Genomic DNA, 25,023 nt, shown 5'->3' with positions numbered 1-25,023 from the left:
TTCATGGTTCTGTTGAAAGAAGTTTGTGACACTTTTCAATCTTGGTCTTATACTTCCTTTGGCATGTGCCTTCCTGTTAGCTTAACTGTTTCTGCTGATGCTTATGCAAGTGAAATATTCTTTGTCTTGCTGATGGTTTTTTCAAAAATATAATACACACATTATACTATGTAACATAGAGTGTGAATAAAAAAGGTTTCTATGTAATATAAAGTCTTATTCATTTAGTTTCAATATACTGAGTGCTGCCCAACTACAGAAAAATAAGCATTGGCACCCTCAATAGCTTATTTTTCTATACATTTTGATAGACTCATGCCTTGACTTTCTAGCCTGCTTAATCAATCCAGTGTTTCAGGGAGATGATATCTATGCTGCAGCAGGAGGTGAAAAGCAGGAACCAATCTTGTATCATCTGGATCTGGACAGTATTAGGGGGAACACTCAGGTACACACCGAGCAACCTGTACATATTTGGAGCATGTGAAGAAATCTGGATGAAGCCTCAAGCATATATGGAGAACATGCAAATATCACGCAGGCTGGAAGGACTGAAGAGCAATGAGCAAGTATTGCTAACCAATTTGCCACCATGCTGTGGTCACAGTGAAAGATTTTATATAAAATTAGATGGACTGAAACAAAACAGAGCACTCTAAACTGTTCTTAAGCCAGTGAAGAATGTGCTCTATTATACACAGTTATTTTCACATCTTTTGTTGATGGATTTATGTTTCCTGTAAACTCCGACAAGGGGCTAAATGTAATAAAAATTGGTTCAATAATGATCATACTGTAGAAGAGGTGATGCTCTAGGAATTTATCTTGAGGTGTTACACAGTGAGTACTTGTTTGACACCACTAGCTCTTATTTTGTTCTAGGACTTGGGTTCAATCTCCACATTTTGATTCAACAATATAAGCACCTCTATTATTAACTTGAGGTGAGCAAGAATCTAAAGCAGACAGCCAGAATATTCTCGGTAAAGGGGAGCTCATAACCAACACACAGGCCTGAAACAAACAAGTGACTCTCACACAGTCCCATAACCGTAGATCTTGAATGTGGTCACACTACCACAGGACCATCACTGAAATAGGTATCTGGAAAGCGTATCAACTGAACTGCCATCCCACGAGCGCAGCTTTCAAAGTAAACTTTTTATTATCATTATGAAGAGATGAGCTTTTCTGGTTGTCACACAGCAGACATTTGCATAAAATGTAAATTCAAGTTCAGATTTTAAAATGTCTTATTGAAATGTCACAGGCAAGATTTTTTTTTCTTCTTTTCTTCTTCATTAAGGTGTAAGAAACTAAGAACGAGTTCAGAATCTCAGGCATCAATCCCCTTGCATTACTTTTTTTGGTGTGTGGCTGGTGAGAAGGAGCCTGCTATGTCGAGTCTTGGTTGACCACTTTGCCACCGTTCATGGTTGGAGTCCCTGAACTTTTTCGTGAGCGCCCTTGTTTCTCTTCAATTTCATGCAGCGATGGCTCTCTGTACATGCAGACTGTGGAGAAAGAGAGACAGAAAGGAGGGAGAAGCAGGAGAGAAAGGGTGAGAGTAGTTAAAACTTATCAAGGTTTCTGAAGCAAAGCAGACAGGCACACTGTTTAATAGTGCTTTGAAATTCTGGGATATGCAGTGAAGAAAGCTTAGAGAGGTCACTCTAGCCAAGACACATTCATCCATTCATTCCATCCATCTTTGAGGCCGTTTATCAAATTCAGGGTTGTTTGGAGCCAAAACTTATTCAAAAAACACTGAAAATATCAAATACAAAAATATCAAATATCACTGTAAAAAAATCAAAGACAAAAATACACATGTATGGCCTACCCATTAGAAGGAGATGGGTGGAGAAAGTGAGGCTTTTGTTGTCTACTTTGTTTTATGCCTGGTCCTAAAAAATATTATATGTCTGCACTGGCATTTTTACCCCAACAGCTATTTACATTTTGAAACTAATTACTCTGTAAAGGCTTTGCAGTCCTACTCTCTACCAAAGGTGCCCTATAAATCAAGGCAGGATAATTTGTTTAAGAGCACTGTCTATATCTGTGAATTCAGTTCTTTCTTTGACATATTCTGCACTTTAATGTGGTGGTTCTATTATGAAAGGTGCAAAAGAAAAAATTGCCTTAAGGATTTTTTCTCTGACTGAATTGTTGTTGTGTCTGTGCCACTTTAATACACACTTCCTTGAGAATTCTTGCAATTTAATATAAATTAACTCTGTGGTAGAGATCAAGGATCGGTTCTCAGACAAGGAGGAACAAGATGACACAGTGTTGCAATAGTTAGCACCGTTACCTCATGGATTCTTTATTTTTATGGATTATTTATTTATTTATTTTTTTTCTCCAGCTCTTGGAGTTTTTTTTTTTTTTGTTTTTTCTGTCCACCCTGGCCATCGGACCTTACTTATTCTATGTTGATTAATGTTGACTTATGTTTATTTTTTATTGTGTCTTCTATTTTTCTATTCATTTTGTAAAGCACTTTGAGCTACATTTTTTTGTATGAATATGTGCTATATAAATAAATGTTGATTGACTGATTGATTGATTGATTCAGAATCCTATATTGACTTGGCACCTCCTTCTTGTGTCTGCCTGTTTTCTTTCACCAGGTTTTCTGCTTCCTTCAGCATCCTGAAGATGTGTGCATTAGGTTAACAGGCAGACTGAAAGTGCCTATAAAAAGCTCCAATGGAAGTTTTCTCATTTTATCGTCAAACAGCACACACAGTGGATTTAATTGGGCTCTTTTGAGATTGATTAACAGAAAAAGACTCTTTAATGTCAAAGTGAAAACAGATCCCAGCATGAAAGCCCAAGGTAAATTTAAATATAAAATACATAATAATTGGCAACATAAGTATTCACCCCTTTAATATGACACACCTAAACCATCACTGATGAAGCCAATTAACTTTAGAATTCACATAATTAGTTTGATGGAGATCACCTGTCTGGGGTTTCAGTTTATTGTAGGCACCGTATCTGGAATGTCCAATGTGAGATGAGTCAGTATCGTTGACTAACATACACAATGAAGTCATAAGAACATTCCCAGCAGCTCAGTGAAAAGGTGATTGAAAAGCACAAGTCAGAGGACGGAGATAAGAAAATATCCAAGTCAATGAACATCCCATTGGAGTTCAGGCAAATCAATCATTAAGAAAGGAAAAGAGTATGGCACATTTGTAAATCTGCCTGGTACAGGCTGTCCACAAAAACTGAGAGACCATGCAAGAAGACAACTATTAAGGAAAAGCTGCGATAACTCTGAAGGAATTAAAAGCAACAGTGGCTTAGACAGGAGGGTCTATGCAGACAGCTGTTGCCCAGGTACTTCACCTGTTTTCTGAGTGAGTGGCAAAGAGAAAAAACACACGCATGACATCTCAAGTTGAGTTTGTCAGAATTCACATGGGACACTCTGAAGTCAGATAGAACAAGATTCTATGGTCTAATGAGACTAAAATTGGCAATCAGACTAAACACCATTTTCAACACTGCACATTATCAAAATTACACCCTCCCCACCATGTAGGACCTGGAAGGCTTGTGAGGGTAGGCAATAAAATACAGGAAAATCCTGGAGGAAAACCTGATGTAGTCTGCAGGAAACCTGCATAGTGGGAGAAGATTTGTTTGCTAGCAAGACAACAACCACAAGTATAAAGCCAATCATCACAGTATTGGCTTTAAAATATTAATGTTAATGTCCTGAAGTGGCTGAAGTCAGAGTTCAGATTTCAACCCAATTGTGATTTTGTGGCTTGACTTGAAGAAGACTCTCCAATTCTAATCCCCCTGCAACCGGACAGAGTTTGAAGAGTTTTTCAAAGAATGGGGTGGAAAATGCAGATGTGCAAAGCTAATAGAAAGCTATGCACACAGAGTCAAGGTTGTCATGGCTGCCAAGGGTGCTCCTACTAAATACTGAATGGAAGGCTTATGTGATCAATTGCAGTCAGGTCCATAAGTATTTGGACAGTAACACAATTTTCATAATTTTGACTCTGTATGCCACTACAATGGATTTGAAATAAAGCAATCATTATGTGACTGAAATATAGACCTTCAGTTTTAATTTAAGGGGTCTACCAGAAATATTGTATGAGCCATTTCAGAATGACAGCCATTTTTATACATGATCCCCCAACTTTCAGGGGCTCAAAATTATTTGGACATTTGACTGACAAGCTGTTGTATATCCAGGTGGGAGCAGGTCCCTCATTATTTCATTAACTATTAAGCAGGTAGAAGGTTTGCAGTTGATTCCAAGTGTGGAATTTGCATTTGGAAGCTGTCTCTGTGAAGTTCCAAAGAGCTGTCCATGGTAATAAAAACAGCCTGAGAAAACAAAACAAACCCTTTAGAATGACAGAAACATGAGGAGGGGTCAAGTTGGTACATTCTTAAAGAGAAGGAACAACACTGGTGAACTCAGCAACACCAGAAGGTCTGGAAAACCACAGAAGACAACAGTGCTGGATGATCACAGAATTCTTTCCTGGGTGAAGAAAAAACAATTCACGACATTTAGCCAAACCACGAACACTCTCGGCGAGGTAGACCTATCATTGCCAAAGTCTACAATTAAGAGAAGACTTCACAAAAGTAAATAGTCTCTTTCTTTTGATCAGTGCCAAAAATCCAACATTAAATCCACTGTGATTTCATGTTGTATAATGTGAAAACTTACAAAAGGGTGAATACTTTTAGGTATTGTAAACTATTCTTGTACGAGTGAGGTTGTTCAGAAAGTGTTGCTAAGTGAGATGCAACAACACAGAATTGTAGGTGTAAGAACACATAAAAAAAGTCTCAAAAAATTAAGTATGCACATGTTACAAACCTAAACAAACACATGCTCCACCACTTTAACATAACTGGTCAAGTAAAACCTTACCTATGTCAGACCTAAGCGCCAAACTATTGCTTTCCATGCTAACCTGAATGTGACTATTTTTGAATTGATTGCACTGCATTACATACTATTCTTAAACCCATTTGATGGAACTCATGGATGCTGGGTGCAGCGGGCTATCCTGGAAGTAGTCGACAGAAAGCAGAAACTGTGCCAGTCCTACACAATCACACTCATACAGGTACAATTCAGAGTTACCAGTAATCCTATCATACACATACTTGGGAAATGTGGGGGGAAAACTGGTGCACCCAGAAGAATACCGATGCAGACAAAGGGACAATATGCTGATTCTTAATTCTCCTAACCATTCATCTTTTGTCATGTGGATGGTGAGCCCAACATGGCATGGCAGCTCTATGCAGCTTATTCACCTAGGCCAGATGGGATACTTGACCACAAAGCATCTGTCAGCAAACTCCAGTCCCAAACCTGACAACATTAGAGGGTATTTGTGTTCCTGTTCTAAGTGAGGGTAGAGGTCATCATGACACTGACCAATAAATCACTACAGTGACAACAGGTTTACAAAACGCAATCCCAGACTGTGGTGGTAAAGTGGGAGCCAAGTTCTGAAATAAAGCTTTTGATTTACTAATCACTGTAGATATCTGCTTTCAGCAATGGTCACAATCTGTGGGTAGTGGCCAAAGGAATGAAATCTTGAGCATAAGTGGCCAAAATGAGATTACTGTACAAGTATGCTGGCCTCTCACTTAATGAGTGAGAATGAGGAGCTAGAAATAGAGTAGGTCTTTGGAGTAAAGTCAGTTGTTTGGAGTCGAGTCGGTTGTAGTAGTTAGGGTATGTGTGTAGTGTGTCCCCAAAACACCCCCATGGGATGTGTACTAAGCTAGGCACAGTCCACCGAGGAAATGATGACAGGCAGACCTAAGACACAATGGAGGGCTGACTGGCATGGCAGTGTCATGGAATTCCCTACAAGGAATACTGGCACTGCTGTAAACTCATACAAGAATAGTTTGGGTCACATATTAACCTAACTAGCTGATGAAATAGGGGATGGCTCTACCAAGTCAATCTAACTCAACATGTTGCTACTATGAATCTCATTAAAAAAGTGAAATGCAAATAATGTTGATAATCTCCTGTATAGGCCAGTATGGTGGCTTGGTGTTTAATACTGCTATGTAGCAGACCCAATGTCCTGGGTTTCAAATACGATGCATTACCACTGTCTATGTGATGGCTCTACATTTTTTCTTTGTCTGTGTTGATTTTTTTCTCCTGGTACTGTTGTTATCCACTTGCCTCCTAAAGACATTCTGGTTTGGGTGATTGGTTATTCAAAAGTGGCCCGACATGAACATACGTGTGTGCTTGAGTGTACCCCACAAGGGACTAGCACAATGTCCATGGCTCAATTCCGTGTCGAGTTTGCATGCTCTTCCCTTGTGTTGATTTACTGCTTACATCACAAACACACGCACATTTGGTTAATTTATGATTCTAAATTACACCTCCTTACATTTTTTATTTGAGTCTGCTTCTTCTTTTTTTTGATAATGCCAGCAATGAAAGATTCACTGTATAGCTTGAATGATTGTCTTGAGCTGTTCATATTTCTAATTAATTCTTTTGTTAATTCATATTGTATTGTTGTTTAAAGCACAATTAACGACTGATTCACTGATTTGATTGTCAGACATAAGAAAATTAATGTCATTGTACTTCCTTGGCACTTTACAGTTTGGGGTGAACCAAAGGGTTGACTTCTAATGCATTCTAAGGGGTCTTCAACACCAGAAAGAAGCATACTAACTTTTTATGCTTCCAGAAAATAAATAAATACAATCCCAAAATGTTTTTAAAGGTAAGTGTTTTCTTTTCTGGTCATGTTTCCCCACTTTAACATGTCTTATTATTAGATTATGATCTTGATCTGTTCTTATTGCCTTAGTACTGTCACTTGGTAATCCTGCACTTCTCTCCACACTACAAATGTCCATGGTCCACGACAAAGCTAAGCAGATGCAATGCTAGGACATGGCTCCTTAACCCTGATCTCTCAATAGTAATATTATGAGAGCTTGAAGTGGGCCAGTACTCACTGGCACTTCTCAGGTTTTAGGTGTTGTGTATTGGACTGCTAGGTGTTTAGCAGCTGTGTTTTCAAGGGCCTTGGTGATCTCCCATTTCCTGGTGGCAGTGCTCGAAACTCCGATGGATACTCCCCAACTCTTTGATTATCCCTGCTCATATCGTGGTGCTCAAAACTCTATCAAACGTCAGTGTGTCAAACCACTAAAAGATTCAGCTCCGAGCTCCGCACTCCTTCCTATATGTCTTAAACATAAGATATTCCTAATATGTAAAAGATCAATATGCATCAAATGCCATGCCAGGGTGCAAGCCCCCTGCCCAAGAAAACAAATGCATGATTTGGATCTATTTATAGAAAAGAATGAGTGGACCCTGGAATGAAGGTAGATGTGAGCTAGTAGGTTAACATCTTCAGTCAGAATTGAGAGTGACATGTAGCTCACCATGACACTAAACAGTGGAACTTCACAGTTGCTTAGATCAGGCAAGTGAGGCTGGATCTGAGAGGTGAGTTGAGCTGAAGGTTTAATATTGGCAAGAGATGCAGCCAAAGTTTTGGAGGGGGTAGTGGAGCAAGAAGAGAGATCAGAATAACTTTTGGTTGTTTGACACAAGTGCAGTCCACCTCTCCACCAGACAGATAAAGCAAAGCTGGAGATAGTGGTGAAGAGAATGTTATTTACATTGTATTAAGAACCACATCACCCTCCACGTGTCCATGAAATGACATAAAACCCTTCTGGTACTTCATAGTGGACATCAGCATTTAATATGCACTCACTCTTGTGGATGGTCTCTCTCAGGATGTGCTCATTGCCTACACACATCTCTCTCTGCTGTTCCATTCCTATTCCCTCTCCAAAGGCTCCTTCAGTCTCAACTGTCAAATTCGAATTGATGATCCTCTCATATCTGCTGCATTTGAGCCATATTAAAAGCATCCTTGTTTTCATCCACCAATTTCTCTCTTTGCCCTCTTTTAATTTATGACTTCTGTCTACTGGGGCTGCAAAACTTTGACATGCTCCATTTATTTTCTAAGGAACTTCAGTGCACCATTTCATTTCTTTGTTTTGTAACAAGCATTCTGATTGCCCTATAAAGCACTCTGTGTGTGCACTATAAAAGGTGCTATATAAAAATAAAACTTCATTTAATGCAGCTTTTGTACTTGGGTATGCATTATTACAATGCAATATCTCACAAAGTGGGTCGGTTGGAGAATTCAGTTTTTACCTAGCATTACACTTGTGGCAGTGAGAGTCAGAAAATGTTAAACATAAAGATTTTTTTATTCTTTCTATGTGACATCTTTGCATCTCATAGTTCAAAACACCACAAACCTTTTCTTCATGTAGATGCTGTTCACCTGTAATAATAAATTTGATTTTGGAACATCAAGAGATGGGAATTGGGTGAGAAGTGCAAACTTGAATCTTTTTAGTTAGCCAAGAAAAGGTGTAATTTTGCTTGATTTCTCACTACATTCATAATGGCTAACACGGTACAACACCCTAGTACTTCAGGAGGAGCTTAAAACAGAGCTGCTGCTCCTCTGCATCAAAAGGAGCCAGTTGTGATGGTACATGCATCTAAATAGGATACCTCCTTGAGCCTCTCTGAGGAGGTATTTCAGGTATGTCCAAATGAGAGGAGAACTTAGAGCAGACCGAGGACACACTGGAGAGATTATATTTCTCCACTGGCCTCGGAATGCCTTGGTATCTCTCCAGAGAAGGTGGAGGAGGAGGCAGGGACAAGGAGATCTTTGCTTAGACTGCTGTCCCAATGTCCCAGGCCCAGACCCAGATTAGTGGAAGAAAATGGATGCATGGATGGATGGATTTTGGAAAATACATTCACAGTATCTGAGCTTTAAGGCACCAAAAATGTTAATTTTGATTTATGGCAAGAGTGGTTATAAAGCCCATCATGGCAGCATCTAGCAAAATGTAGAAGACCCGAGATGAAGTGCAAGTCCATTGGGGGCAAACTGACTCAAGCAAACTGGAATTACTGTAATAACAAGGCTTTGATAAAAAAATTGGAATGAATGCTGTCCACAGCATCTACATCCCAAAGACATAAACCTTTTTATTATTATTATTATTATTATGGAAGTTACTATTGGTGCATGTCAGCCTATTGTGACAGAAACCCTTATAAAAACATGTATGCAGAAGACAAATGTTTATGTTTCATAATCAGCTTTTGCTGTGATGACAGCATCTTGAATAAATGCTGTCTGTGAAAGGTGTCATTCAACATAAGGATTTTATTATTATCACTATTAGGAATTACTAACTGTGTACAGTATGTGTGTTTATCACAGTGTATAAACTCATGATATGAAACTGCAGGATATAAAAGATTATCAATAATAATGTGCTTTTGCATTGGAAAAGTAAATTCAATGAACTCTCTCAGTGTTAGCTGTGTATAAGCATGTGGACTGGTAACTGTAAAACGTCACTGTGCCATAATAATAATAATAATAATAATAATAATAATAATGTGTACCATGTATGATTTGCTTCATTATGTACAGTACATTTACATCTGTGTCTACCCATATTTCCCATCTCAGGTAGAACAACTGACTAGCAAAAATGAAGGAACTTTCATAAAGATTAGAACAGGGAAACCTAAAAGCAGTTAATACTTATATGAAAGGAATACTTTATTGTGCCAAAATAACGGCACAAAGGCATCCTGGACTAATAAATGAAGATCTAAAGCTAAAATAATTGAGAGCATTGTAAAAGCATGTCAAATGTAATGACTACAAGTTGCTGAATCTTGTCACCTTGCGGATGTCAGATTACATGTCTAGAATCACAGGGGATGACAGAGTACATGACTCTGTGATGACTTTTTAGCAAAATTTCAAATTCACAAAGTATCACAAGCCTATCACATTTGACAGTGCATTGAAGCATTGCCTGGCAGTGTTCATGGCTGTATGAATGTTTTCCCAGTATGGCAAGTTCATCTCGAGCCTCCGCCTGGCTTTTTCCTTTTCCTCATTCTGTCACGGGTAGTATAGCAAACAGACATTAAGACCCACAAGGCTGTTTCTGCAGTACAAACCCTTCATTCTTCTTCTTTGATTATGGTCACATTCTGTGCATTGGTTGTCATCTGTTATGCACACAAAAGCCCATCCCTAAGACTCAAAGGAAAATTAAATCTGTTTGATTTTGATGGAATGAGTTGCAGACCAGTCTCACTAAGGCTGTGTTCACAATGCTATGTTTTCATTTAAAACACAGACATTTATCTCCATTTTCAGCTTTCAACCCACAAAACTGAATACTTCTGAAAACGCTATCCTGAGTTGGTGAGTTTTAATAATGGTGGCTCCATGTTTGAATGTGGATGGGCAAAAAGTGAGATCTCCATTGCACTCAAATTATGTGCTTATTATGAGACAGTTCTCTCATTGTATCCTGCTCATTACAATGTCTCATTCCCTGACTGATCACATTTCACTCTATGCCCACTATGCTGGAAATATATTCCAAAACAGTGGGCAGAGAAGAGTTGCTTTCCATGGCACTTGTTGTGATGTCTATCTGTATGTATCTAAATTTTGTTTTGTGAGATTTTTAAAAATTGTGGTCAAGTGGCTACTCAGTTTGTGCAATGGAGTTGTGCTCAATATGCATAAGCACATTTGGTCGACTGATATGACAGAAATTTTTCTGATCATGAGTCAGCCCAATCATAAGAAGCAAGTGGGCATCACAACCGCACTCATACTGCACGTGAAACGATGGCCGATGAAACTGAAATTTAGGCTAACTCGGAAAATCAGTTGCTAACTACAAATCGGCCTTAAAATTACGTCATATGTGTTTTCAGTAATTTTAGTAATGATGAAAATACTTTTTTGTAAATGAAATGAAAATGCTAGTGTGGACAGAGATCATTTTCATTTAAAAATGTTGTTTTTAAATTAAAACATAGGGGTGTGAATGTAGCCTAAATAAATGACTGATCATAATGGGAGAGAGTGGCGACTGCCAACAAATCCCGAGATTATATTAAAAAAAAAGCCTAGAACTGAAAATCGCAAGAAAGGCATATAGTGTACTGGTGCCTAGGCCCAGTTTTGCACTTTTTGTATCTTTGCCACCCTCCATCAACACAGAGCTTCATGGGAGATGTATTTACATTTGAAAGTCATAACCAATCATCATCCAGGAGAATCATACTTGGAGAATTGCAGATGCAGGTCTTAGTGGAGCAATGCTGTTTGTTTTAGCTGTCCATGGTGAGACATCACAAGACATTATGCAAACCTTGCAGTCCATGAAATTGTCTTTTTATTTACTAGGAGATTCTGCCCCCTGCTCGCTTCGCTTGTCAACCCCCATGTTGGCGCTATACGCTAGCCACTTTGCAACTCTGCCGCTCGCGTATGAGGAAGCGGATGTACGATTGTTATTTTCATGGGAATTGTTACAGATGCATAATAGACATAACTATTTTACATTACTGCGAATAATTAACCATAGTAAAAAATAGTAAAACTTAAGAAATTGAAAGAAAATTATTTTTCAAGTTGCTGTAGAGGTATTCATTGCGTTATATGTTTTTGTTCTGTTTTGAATACAGCTAATCTTGTCCTATTGTATACCCCAACACTCATACATAAATCACGCAATAACACTATGATACATCCTTCTTTCAACAGTAATTTGGCCAGTGGAAGACTGGGCAGTGTTAATGGTTGTAGATATTCTACCGGATATTGTAAGTTGATGTTTTCATCTTCCGCACAATCACCACCAACTGTTTCAGCATAGTCTATTGATACACATTTAACCAGTCTGCTGTGTAACAACATTTGGGTAAATTCATTTGACTTCATTGTTTCTCTGTGCTAGGATTGCATGTGTAATCATTTTTGCTGTTGATAACCCTAAGGGATGAAATTCTTAAATAAGATTTGGACGTAATAAGTCTTCTTTTATTGGGAACTTAAAGTGAGGAAAACGTAAACATTTCTAAGCTAGGAAAACGTAAAAATTTCTAAGAGCTAAGAGCGCAGGAACTGTGTCTGACAAAAGCATTCACACGAACGAGAGGTGAGAGGACCGTGGGCGTAGGCCGTTAACCTGAAATGGTTGACAGGAGGGCAGGAGTTGAAAAAATCTCTTGGCAATAGTCTTGTCGGAATTGAAAAAATCTCTTAGAAATAGTCTTGTCTCAAGATTTTCTTTTATAATTGAGAGACTATTTAATAAAACCCTAAGGTCTATGTATGTTTGTCCTTTCTATTAGGACAGTATGATTGGTCAGTTTGGCTTTGTTGATGCAAATGAAAGAGGAAATGCAATTGTTAGACACACAAGGAGAAGTAAAGGTATAGGAGGCTGCTGAGAGAGTCGCCTTCAAAACCGAGAAGTACAGTATTAAAGTGGACAGGAAGTGAGAAAGCTGCCTCAAAATTAATGATAGAGTCTAAGAAGCAGGCTTTATGTGAATGCGCCTGGGAGGGGTATTGCTTGTTAAGAGACGTTCAGACACATGCGGATTACGAGGGGAGTCACTGAAGGTTTTTGTAAGCAAATATTTTTAAGTTATTCTATCAACTGTCTTCAACAGGTAGAAGTGTGACTAGTAGTACTAATAACTACAAAGGGGCAGTTGTTAGTGCTGCTGTCACAACAATTCATCATCCTTGATTAGAAGGGATGCACTTGGACATGTGGTGTTTACACATTCCCCTGTATCTGCCTCAGTTCACCTTCCACATCTCCACAAACATGCAGAGAGGTTAGCTGGCACTCTAAACTGGTTATGCTCTAGTTTTAGTGTGTGTTTATGTTGTGTGGCACCTTTAATGGTGAACCTTTAGTTAAAGTGCCTCCCAAATGAAGTGTACAAACGTTCAGACCGAGGGAGAACATGCAGTCTCCACAGAGACAACAGCAGGAACCTGAGGCCAGGATACAAGAGGCAGCAGAACTAATCGCCACACCAGCATGTCGTCAGGCATTTTATACATAAGCTGTGCGTATGTGTGGCTTATTTCTGTCAAAGATGTGTATACCAGTACAAACTCTGCCTGCAGGACTCAGGATGTGGAGCATTTCCTTGTGTTTTGTATTTCTGATGCTTATTGTGAAAAGATATTTTCATTCATGTCTCTGTAGGTGTGTGCATGACATGGCTATTTTATTGTTCTTCATTTTACAGCTGTCGTAGAAGGCTGAGTACTAAGAGAGTGGATGATCCACTTTGCAGATGGCACCTCGGCCTGCCCAGAGCACTCACATCATATGACTTTGGAAAGATGAGCTAATACAGAATTTTGAGGTCCTGATAAAGCAATTCAGAGGTGTATAAATACACACTTGATGCCCAAGTTGCCTTCTCTCAGACTCGCAGAGCTTGACAAATAAGAAATGTAAGCAGCAGTTTGTATTCTGCAGATGATTTCCTCCTCCTTACCCTTCCCCTTTCTTCTTTCAAACAAAAATTAGCTCACAGCAAGGTGATGTGCTGGCAATAGAGGACAGGTCACATTCTAGCTGCTGACCTCATACTAAACAAATGGCACAATTTCTAGTCGCTTTGTGACCACAGAATGCTTTTCTTGTTCATATCGGATGCCACACAGCTGACACAACATTTAGCTCTCAAGTTCCAGAAAAGCAACTTCATCCAAAGGCACAAGGCATTTGAAAGGCATGGACTGTGGCCCATAAAATGGAGGAGTGGAGAAGGATTAGCAACATTATCTTCATAGTTAATGTGGGCCACAAAATGCAGTGTTCAGAGCTTAGCCTTCATCTGCCAAGGCACCGTGCCCAGCAGACCATGCTAATTGCGCTTGTGCACGCCACTCACAGGAGCCAAGAGGGAAGGCGCAAATCTGTAATGAGCTTGGCAGATTTAGTGCCAGCCAAGAAGAGAGGCTGTACCAAGGAGACATTGGCGGCGAGACGGCTAGTGCTTGGAATGTTTAAAGGGCTGGACGATGGCGCGGTGCCCCGCGACAGCCAAGCAATTAGCAGAGAACAAGGCGGCCACAGTTTTTTATTTTCACAGTCAATATTTTCTCTGTAGAATTAATGTCACTTTTTCTCTCAGTTAATGCACTTGTCACATAATGCCTTTAATATGCCTGGATTGGAGCGGTGTCGCACCCAATTAATTTCTTTCCTCGGCTTCTCCTGGGCAGCTCCGTGGTGGCACTGGGGTGTCTTTCAGCTAGCAAGGGCAACAAGGCAGATTTTAATTTGTTGGTATTTTCACTTCTCAGCCTGAACCCAAGTGGCTTTAACTGTCTGCCACCTGTGGTTTGGATCTGCCATTCATAAAGTGCACAAATTTACACAACAAACCCAAAGAGAGAAGGAAACAATTTCTTATAAGCTATAAAAAAGAAATTTTGAATTTTATTTCTGTAAAACAAAGCAATCACACACACACACATACACCCCTAAGAGAAGATGTAGCATGGCACCCACTGTGAACCCCTGTGTATTTGATACTGTATGAGCTCTCTGCTTGGATGGATGTGTGATTGGTTAATGAGAAGCTACCATACTAAAGGACACAATGCCACCTGGATAGTGCCAGGATACACATGGCACACAGGCTGACAATACAAGATTGTAACACTGCATGGAAACACCCCATCTCTGCCAATCAACTGGGACATGTGTGCCCTGTGACGCTTCTTCCCCTTAAGCCTACTGTACCTTCAATGGGTTTTGGTACAAAGTGGGAGGATGGCTTGGTTTTCTTCACTCGGTTTCCTTTCATGATTTGTCCTTCCTTGTTCAGGCCCAAGAACCAGGCCCGTCCAGACTCCTGTTGCCGGTACAGCGTCGAGGAGTAGATAACGTAGTAGTTCTCAAAGACAGACTCCTTAAACTTACACTCTGGTGTAAAGATGTCCTGCAAGAAACAAAAGCACAAAAGCAGTGGCCATTTGTGAGTAAGCAAATATGCAACAAGAGAAGACAGACGGTGGTTTATATGCACACAGTACCAGTGTTTGAGATTCACATTTATGCAACCAGACAAAGGGTACAGTGACAACTGGCAGTGGTTAACAATGTTATGGAGCAGCAGTTTGAGACTTGCATATTGTATGTATAAGTCACCACAGTACAATGTGACAACAGTGACGAATTCAAATTTTCATACATGTGCAATGTTGTGCAATGGCAGGTTGGAACACACTTTTACTTAATCAAACAAAATGTGGTCTGATATCAGACAGCGGCTCACATTTGCGCAAACAATGGCAGCAAGTTTGGACACACTTTTGTACAAGTAGATCCAGTACAGAAGGACTCATATGTGTATGCAAACATGAGTTTGTATAACAGCAGGAAAAGATTTACATTTATTTAATTGAACACAAAATGTTGTGAGACCAGCACAATATTATTTATGGTCAGGTAGAGAGTCATTTTTACACAGTTAGATACAATCCAAAAACTAGCTTAAATTCACATTTGGACATTCACAATGTTGTGTGACAGCAGATGGAGTTCCACTATAACACAATCAGATACACAATGTTGTGCAAAAGCAGGCAGGGACTTCTCCCATTAAGAAAATTTCTGAAGTTCTAGGCATAGAAGAGCCTGTGCAGCATTAGAGGGCACCAGAATGGATTCTCGTGGAGCCCAGAGTGCTTGTGCTGACAGGCCATATTCCTGGGAGGCTGAAGTGCTCCTCTTGGCCTCAGTGCTACACATTTTCCAGCTGAGCACAAGATTGACACTTATGTAATTATTACATAATCCACATTGCAGAATAAAAAATGAGAGAGAATGAGAGAGAAATGAATCCTATCAGCAGAACGGTGGAATATTATAGACCCCAGCTAACAATTACAAAGGTTCCAAAAGGAAATGCATTAGTGAAAAAAAAAAAGTTGAAACTTCCACTAGGGGGCGCATTGTGCAGAGTACCAGGCATTATTATCATTAAGTGCATTGCGCCAGTATTCCCACATGTTGTTTATGTGGCTTTCCTGGGACACAGTCAGAGGGCACTGCCCCAGACCACATTAGATTGGAGAAAGCTAAGAGGGAGAGAAGAAAAAAGACATTAAAAGGGTGCTTCATCCCACTCGCTACATTGTCTGACACTTCAGTCAGCTGGGATGAATTAGCCATTTCAGACCTAAAGAAAGTCTATTGCTTCTGTGTATAAGATCATAAGGCAGAAACATAATGATTCCATTACATAAAAGACAACGTTTAGAATGAATGAGATAGATACTGGCATGATAACCTTGGAACAGACATCTGACCGACTGTGAGCTCACTCACCAAGGTAATGTGACAAGAACTGGACAAATGCTTGGAAATTGTAGTTTAATATAGAAAAGTGAAAAGTGTCAGAGTGGACATTTTTTGTACACTGAGTCATTCCATTTCTCTCTTAGGAAAAGAAACATGTCAATATTACATTTAAAACGTAGCAGATGAACAGGCTATAGGCACCCATTGTTGGCACTTGGGGTGAGAAGTTAAAAGGTTGTCTGCAGATTGTAGGTATTTGCTGTATTGCAAAGGAGTCACTAGTTTGAAGTTTTTGGCTGGCTGAGATTACAAACAATACCAAGTTGTGATAACAGAACTGTCTCCTTCCTTAGAGGATGTCTATATTTACCTGACTTGGAAATTAACATGTTTGACAATATTAGCTTCTAATCAGCAGATCTGTACTCATTAATGGGTGGTAACAATACTTTTTGTTAACTTGTATTTTCATTAATTGTTAAACCCAGGAAATTTAGATGTGCCATTGTTTAATCCGTTTGTCCAGAACTGATAATGGCAGGGACTTGAAGGAGATTTAAACTTCTGGGCAGGAGAAGGCAAGAAAGGGATGGTCCACTGAGAACGCTGCCAAGACACTCGGACAGAGCACAGGGGCTCGCAGGCAGACAAGGGTACGTGGCTGGCATGACGTGAGGCACAAGGACGGCATCACTTACTTCCAGGGAGGAAGAGACAGCTCCACAAGGAGACGCCAGTTGTGGGTCCAGCGAGAGAGGGAAGCCACATGAAAGGACTGAGCAAAGCTGGCAGACAAGAAATAAGGTGTGCCTAGAACACAGCAACACAAGGAGCCAAGAGTGGAAAAAAGGAACGACGAAGAGACGCTGACAGGGATTCCACGATTTTGACAAAACTTCTGTTGGGAAACGAGTGTCTGGTGAACAGAGTACATCCATGGACAGTTGGATAATTAAGTGTTCGGGTAACACAGAGAACAAACTGGACTCTGCACCACTAAAGGTTGTATCCTCCAATTCTTGTTTCTAATGGACTTTTAGAGTGTGGACTGTGTGCTTTCCTTTTAAAAAAAGGAATTTTCTTCCTGATACTGTTAGATTTTGTTTATGTTCATTTATCTTTTTTAATGTACTTATTATTGTCTGGTGTAATAGAAGTTACTGTTGCTTTTCCTGAAATTGCTGTTGTGTCTTTCATTGTGTGTTTACTCACCGCCCAATTTAAAGAAACCTGTGTGCTATTATTGGTAAATTTCAGGAGTTCCCAGTCTCTTAATAAAACTGGGTGGCGTAGTCGGATATTTACAGTAAATGGTGTCTACGTTAGATTACCTGTTAAGTGTGACTAGACACCTGTCACAAAAGTACTACATGACATGGACAAAAGGAACACTACAAATGAATGTAAGATAAGAGACATGGTCTTACAGGAAAACAAGTAACAAAAATGGTTGAGAGTTCATGTTGATGACACATTCTTTTGATTTGAATCCTTTTGTTTTTAAATGTTTCCTTGGACTCAATGGATGTTCATTTTTCTGAGATCCAGGAATCCCACAGTCACACTTATTTTTGTTTCAATGTGTTTTTACTTGGTTTAGTCATTTTTTGTGTTCTTTTGTAGAGATACCTTGTATTTTTAATGGACCCTGCCATTTCTGTTTTTTTATGTTAATAGTCGCTTTGTTATCCCTAGGTAAGGTAAACCAGAAGTGTACAGTGTGTGATATCACCAGATCAATGGTATACTGGTAAGCATCATATATTTCCTTGTTGTCTAACTTTGTGGATTGAACCAAAAAACCCTAGTGTTTAAAGACTCTCTGGCTATGAACTTCTTTTTTGCTATTCTTAGTATGATTTGTTTCTTTTGTTGTAGTTCTTGTTATAAGAAATTAAGGGTTCTTGTCCTCATGCTCTTCTTTTTGATTATAATAATTGTTGAATGGCCTTGATTATTAGATTGTTTGACTCCCAATTAGGACCGTGGCTTCTTTTCCCCAATCTTTTTCTGTCTCCTGATTCCATTCCTTACATCAACTTCCTTAAATCCTGTGCAGTTCAATATGCTCATTAGTTAAGCAATGTGCAGAAGCAATTAAAAAGCTAAATAAAACAGAAGGTTAAATTGTAAAAAACTGAACATAAATTGAGAGATGGTATGCTTAGAGTATATGATGCTCCAGTGACACTGCATCTGGAGAACTATGTGTAGTTCTGGTCACCCTGCTACAAGAAGAAAATAACAGAACTTGAAGCTGAGCAGAGGAGAGCAACCAAGTGCAGGTGTCCAATTCTGACAAGCCCAGGGAATTAAACCTGTTCTGTCTCGAGTAGAGGAAGCTACGTGTGGACAGGTCTTCAAAATTCTCAGAGGTAACACTTAAATGGAGTTAACTAAATTTGTTCAAATAAATAGCATGTCATGCAGTCAATGCATCTCCACAAGTGGAAATTAAGGGGTAGTGCATTTAGGATTGAAGCCAGCAAGCAGTACTTTACCTAAAGAATTGTGGGAATCTGGACCAAATACTAAGTCATGTTGTTGAAATAGAGACTTTAACAACCTTTAAGAAGTATCTAGATGAGACATTGGCACTGGTTAGCTTTTCACCAAAAAAATAAATGCTTCAACTTCTAATGTTCTTAGAACAGGCTCCTATCAATCATGGAGAATCCACTGCATCGACTGAACAGGATCATCTGTCAGGATCATCTCCAGACAGAAGAGCACCTTCAGATTACTGTCACTGTCCTGCTCCACTGACAGACTGAGGAGATCGTTCCTCCCCGACACTATGCGACTCTTCAACGCCACCCGGGTTAGGGGTAAACGTTAACATTATACAAAGTTATTGTCTGTTATACCTGCATTTTTATCACTCTTTAATTTAATATTGTTCTTTATGTATGCTGCTGCTGGTGTATGTGAATTTCCCCTTGGGATCTATCTATCTATCTATCTATCTATCTATCTATCTATCTATCTATCTATCTATCTATCTATCTATCTATCTATCTATCTATCTATCTATCTCATATTCCTTTGAGGGATGCAGATTTAGGGGAAACCTGCCCCAACATCAGAGGCAGCAGTGGTTCAAGTGGCCAGTCTGCTGCAGAGCCCACTAACTCAAATTCTCAAATTGATGTCATTTGGAATGATGAAAGGAAACCAGAGTACCCTAAAGGAGAACCTAAGCAAGACATCAGGAGAATATGCGGACTCCACACAGACAATGATCATAAACAGGATTTGAACATGGATACGATTTGTGAGATGGCAGCACTTACCATTGCATGTGTATAGCAATACATTGCTATAGAACAATGGTAATCTGGATTTTTTAGTATTTAAGTGTTCAATGTCATTTTCATCTATAATGAGAAATTTACATATGTTTGATATTTGCCTTGGTTGAAATAAAACATCTTGCACTACAGAACTTAGATTTTACTTGTACTAATACTTTCCAATAAATTCTTCTGTGACAGATATTCATTTGAAGGAGACTTCCATTAGTCTTTCAGAATAGTTAGGATTTGCCATATCGTAGCAGTTCTACAAACAGTCGCTGAACTCCAGAAGCAGAGACTGTCACACATTTGTTCATTTAATGAAGAATCCAAGGGATTCTGCACACTCTATCAAACAATTCATCAATCAGTCAGTCTTTGTTTATGATTACACTTTTCACAGCAAGATAATCTTTACACCAATATGTACTATTCTAATATCTCAGTTATCTTGAAGATCCTGATTAAGTCATTAACTTAGGCAACATTTCAGGAGGTCTTACTTCAGTACTGTAGTTTTATTAATCATCAACAGATTTCCCCACACTACACTGACACCAAAGACAATGTGGACACTGCTCTGTTCTCCACTGGTCTATCAAACTATGCCAAAAGACCTAAGGATTCAAAGCACTCCAAAACTTGCAGGACTCCAACTGTTAATCTGGGGAGGAAGCAAAAAATCTGTCTATCCCACCAAAGAATTAAGGAATTCCTCAAATTTCAGCAGACTCCCAATTGAACTAGACAGTTTCCACCAGCATAAACATTCATATGAATCCAGAGGGAAACCATGAGCTTCAATGTCAATGTTATGAATTTAGAAGATTCTTTAGGGTATTAACATTTCAGGAAGAATTCAAGGGTTTTCCCTTACTGCAATTCCACAGACAGTAAGGGAGACTACAACATTTAAAAAAATGTTTCAGACATTTCTCTAAAGCACATTAATAGCTATTTTACAGACTATGCTGCTATTGTTGTAATCCCACTATAAATCCAGAAGTTTAAAAAAAATACAATGTAATCCAAAGACCTTCCTGCATATACTTCAAAGGATTTCCAAAATACTGGTGGATCCTAATAAGAATCCAGAAGACTTCCCATATTTTAAAATAAACCTACCAAGCAAGAAGTATATTCTTTGCATCTCCTGACACAGAATGCAGTGCTTTTTGTGAACTGTACCAATTCATGGCATTGGGCTTTACAACAACGCCATGATCCTGTTAAAAATGTGAGGGACTCCCTGTATTAAAAATATAACACCAGACATTTAGAATGCTGAAGATTCACTGCACTCCAGGAATCCTGTACAATTACAAAACCAGGGGATTTTGCAGCCTTCCTGTAATCCTACAAATACCCATCTGCTCTTTCAGTCTTACTTATGATCTAGTTCTGTTGAAGACTAGGAATCTCAAGCACTAAAGAGTTCAAAAGCACGTAGTCCCAAACGCTTCCAAAATTTCCCACTGGGGAGGGAACAATGTTAAAAACCACAGACAGTAACAAAAGGGCCTCATAGACTCTTTGTAAAATAAAAAGGTTAATTCTTCACGAAAATGCTCAGACAAAACATGAAGCACAGTTGAATACAACCACATAAAAGAATTGCCTAAAGAAATAAGGTAACCCAAGCAACCAAAATCCCAATACAGAATCCAGATACAAAATCAAAACCAGAGTAGGAAGTCAAAAATCCAGTAAATCATACAAGCACAGCAAAACACGGGAACTTTTCATCTCCACTGCACATTGAAAATGAACCACCAGGAACTGTGGGAGACCTTCTGAATTGATAGGGTGGAGTGCAGTTCCTGGTGGAGTTTGGCCACCTCTTGTGAAAACACCCACAAAATACATGGAACAAATCACAAACAGCTTACATACATAAACATAATCAAAAACAAAAACTATTACACATAATCAACAAAAGTAACATTTACATTAAAATAAAACAATCAGAAACAGATATAAAACACAAATTTGAACCCTAGGGCTGAGAGATGACAGGTTCATGCTTATAACACTAACCATGCCATTTTTAGTATTATGTACTACATGTACTATACATTCCATAGTAGTACTTTTCTTTTTCCTTGCCATTTTTCTGGAAAACTAAAAAAAAAAAAAGGAATCCTTCAACTTCTGCTTATGCTACATGTTAAGGACACATTACCTGTTAACTTGTCACAGTGCTCTGAGCCTTCGCTCAGTTAAAAGTGTTATACCGAAATAAACAGAATTAAATTGAATCAAATTGAACATGGGGTGGTGTGTGTCTTCTTCGTCTTCCAGTTCTAATGTTCCATTGCCTTAGATCCCTGCCTCACACTTTCTTTCTAGTAAATACAGCACTAATAACATTATGCCGATAAGGTCTTTAAAAATCTCTATTCATGCAGGATAAAGGGACATAACCCATAATGCATTGCTGGAGGTTAACCTCAGAAATGAGCAGCACGGTAACAGGAAAATCCCTTTTAAAGAATGAAATACACTAAGTAGAGCACATCCCAAGGGATATCCCTAATGAAAGCAGAAAGTCGGGCGGAGTGGGCAGGCGGAGGACAGCAACTACTTTATACACAATCACAAATTATGATTCAACTGGGAAATCCACAGGCGGCTAGCTGGTAGACTGCTTGCAAGGTAAAAAGGGGACCTGTGGGGCACCCACCTGGTGATTGCAAACAATGAAGAAATGGAGGTGTCATTAAAAGGGAGAAATCTGTGTGCTATGTATGTTAGATAAAGGCAGAGAAGACAGGCTCTCACAGACAGTGCAGTGAGACATTAGAATCTTGCGACCCAGCTGTTAGTTGAGTAATGAAGGAACACAAGGTTATAGTGGTCCGTGATCCAACCAGCCCAAAGTCATTTTAACAACAAATCAATAGAAACAAAGCTGAGTTATTGGGAACTGGTACCCAAATCCATTCTGCTCAGTTTGCTTTGCAAAACAGATGGAGCTTTATTCATATAAACAGTTCAATTACTATCAAAATTTGCCTAATCAAATAATATTAAGAATAAACTTGAAATGTGCATGTTTTAGCTTTCAGATAAAAAACAGAAATAGTTGAATTCAAGAAAACTTTAGTTGCGCCAGCTCTGACTGAGTGCTATTCTGATTAAAACACTTGAATTGCTATTACAGTAAACATTCACTATTGTAACTTAAGGGTTCTTATTAAAAGATCACAGTGCAGCAGTTCCTGTTTAAAACTGGAATGTGAGTTTCTAAAATTCACCCCTATAAAATAACTGCAGGCGGCACGATGGCGAAGTGGGTAGCGCTTCCCGGGTCTTCCCTGCATGGAGTTTGCATGTTCTCCCCGTGTCTGCGTGGGTTTCCTCTTACAGTCCAAAGACATGCCGGTTAGGTGCATTGGCGATTCTAAATTGTCCCTAGTGTGTGCATGGTGTGTGTGTGTGCGTGCGCACCCTGCGGTGGGCTGGAGCCCTGCCCGAGGTTTATTTCCTGCCTTGTGCCCTGTGTTGGCTGGTATTGGCTCCAGCAGACCCCGTGACCATGTAGTTAGGATATAGCGGGTTGGATAATGGATGGTTGGAAAATAACTGCAGGATGTACATTTTTATTCTGACTGCTCTCTTAGCCAGATGATAATTCCTGTCTTGACCTCGTACATTGGTGTTTTCCTTCCCTGAATCTGTGTGGCAAGCATGCTGTGGTGTAATAGTAGTGAGGAAAGACAGAAAATAGTATATGTACAGAAATAAATTACCTGGTATGACTGATGGTTATCACTGCTTCACAGTACCAAAACCCCAGGTTCCATGTTTGAACCTACTAAAAACAAAATGCCTTCCTAAGCCATTCCATAACCAAAGAAAAATGAACACCACCGCCTGCCATAACTTATTTTTCTTTGTTCTATAGGTAACACAGCTTATGTGGGTTACGTTCAGCCAGGGTTTCATCGATGGCTCAAGAAATTCAAAATCTATCATTTCAATTAAATTGTTAATGTTTTTAAAATGATTTGCAAATGTTATTTTTAATTATAGTGTTGTCCATTTTGTTAAAGCTATTGTGCAATGTTGTATGTGTTTCTTTACTTTATCCGTTGAGTTTTATAGGTGTATCTCCCAAAAGGTAGGGACACTATGATGTTACTGCTGAGAATTATGGTCCCTCAGCGTGTCAACAACTGTTGTGGAGTTTAGATAATCTCTGTAAGTACTGATCAAATTTTATGGTTTTGTGAATCTTTCCTGGAGTTGTTTGCTTTCAGTTGCCCTTTAAGGCAAACTCTTTTTGCCTTTTTCTGCTTTTACTGCTTATTCTTCCCTTTGGATTCTTTAAATAAATTATTTAATGATGAAATTTTGTTTTGTCTTTTATCCTTTAAGCCAGAGGTTTACAGTAACAGTCATCCTTAAATGGCATTTCTGTAGTTTTAAAACCTGAACTCCATTTTCATGTCTGTGCAGACCTGAAAACCCGCTTTTTGAGTTTGGGGCCAGGCTGCATGGGGTCAGGCCTGTTTCTAAGACAGACGTTTGTTGATTTTGAGGCAATTTTGACAATTGTGTGCTACAGAAGCATAACCAAGTGGGACAAGCTTACATCATTGAATAGAGTAAGCCTAGGTAGTGCTCAAGGAAAAGTCCTGCTACTTTAAAAAAAAATATTGCACAAATACAAGCACTCATCTAAAATTTTTTTTGAAGTAAAAGTAAAAAAGCTACACGTTACTTTCATTTAGGATTGTTGTTCAATGTACTGAACTAATAGCAATGTTAAGATTTTCATCGCTTTTATACTTTATACAGTTCTTATTTTCAGTAAATTAAATGTACTACATCCAATAAAACTGGAATATCCATAAAAAGCTATTATGTAAAAACAAATAATGAATAATTTGAAATACTGTATTATACATTCTACACAAATTTAACAGATTTTCAAGCCTTTTCCAAGGGCTCAGCTGGGTGCAAATGAAAACACCCCATTTCTGCATTTTGAACCACACAAACTTTAAAGTGCTGCTTTTAACTTACAGCTCTCTAGTGATGTTTATTCCTGCCACTTAAAAAAAAAAAGAAAGACATTTCTCACAGATGTTACTAGCTTCCCACTTCACTATTTGCTGTCAGTACTACAGTAGAAGAGAAAAAACGAGTGACAGCTGAAAGCGACCAATGTAATTCACAGATTAAGCCAGCTGAGGCCAAGGTGGTGGCACATGCTCTTTGTGGTGGACTTCTCGATGAAGTTAAAAAATAAAAGTGAAAAATTCAATTGTAATGGTACCAAAAATGTACTTAAGAACAAGTAACAGAGTAAACATAACACTTTCCTATTCACCCTCATAGAGAGACATACCTGACTAGTGACATGAGCTAGTGGAGGTCTCTTTCGGATCAGCAGGCTAAGATGTTTGATTTCTACTATACGTATAGGTAA

At 39.0% G+C, this 25,023-nt stretch overlaps 1 protein-coding gene across 4 annotated transcripts in view; it reads right to left on the bottom strand.

Annotated features, from left to right (window-relative positions):
- Window positions 1-1,142: 1,142 nt before the first annotated feature.
- Window positions 1,143-25,023, bottom strand: part of fgf12a (fibroblast growth factor 12a) — a 267,383-nt gene continuing 243,502 nt past the window's right edge. For all 4 annotated transcript variants that reach the window (XM_039765627.1, XM_039765620.1, XM_039765611.1 and 1 more), the window contains 2 exons: window positions 14,728-14,926; window positions 1,143-1,514 (listed from right to left, as the gene is read on the bottom strand). In XM_039765627.1, the coding sequence (XP_039621561.1) occupies window positions 1,396-1,514; window positions 14,728-14,926 (318 nt within the window). In that variant the 3' untranslated portion in view covers window positions 1,143-1,395. The remainder of the gene's footprint in view (window positions 1,515-14,727; window positions 14,927-25,023) is intronic.

Source organism: Polypterus senegalus, chromosome 1, assembly GCF_016835505.1.
Source record: "Polypterus senegalus isolate Bchr_013 chromosome 1, ASM1683550v1, whole genome shotgun sequence".
NCBI lineage: Eukaryota > Metazoa > Chordata > Cladistia > Polypteriformes > Polypteridae > Polypterus > Polypterus senegalus.
The sequence above is the reverse complement of the archived record's forward strand: the minus strand, read 5'-3'. Positions and strand labels throughout refer to the sequence as shown.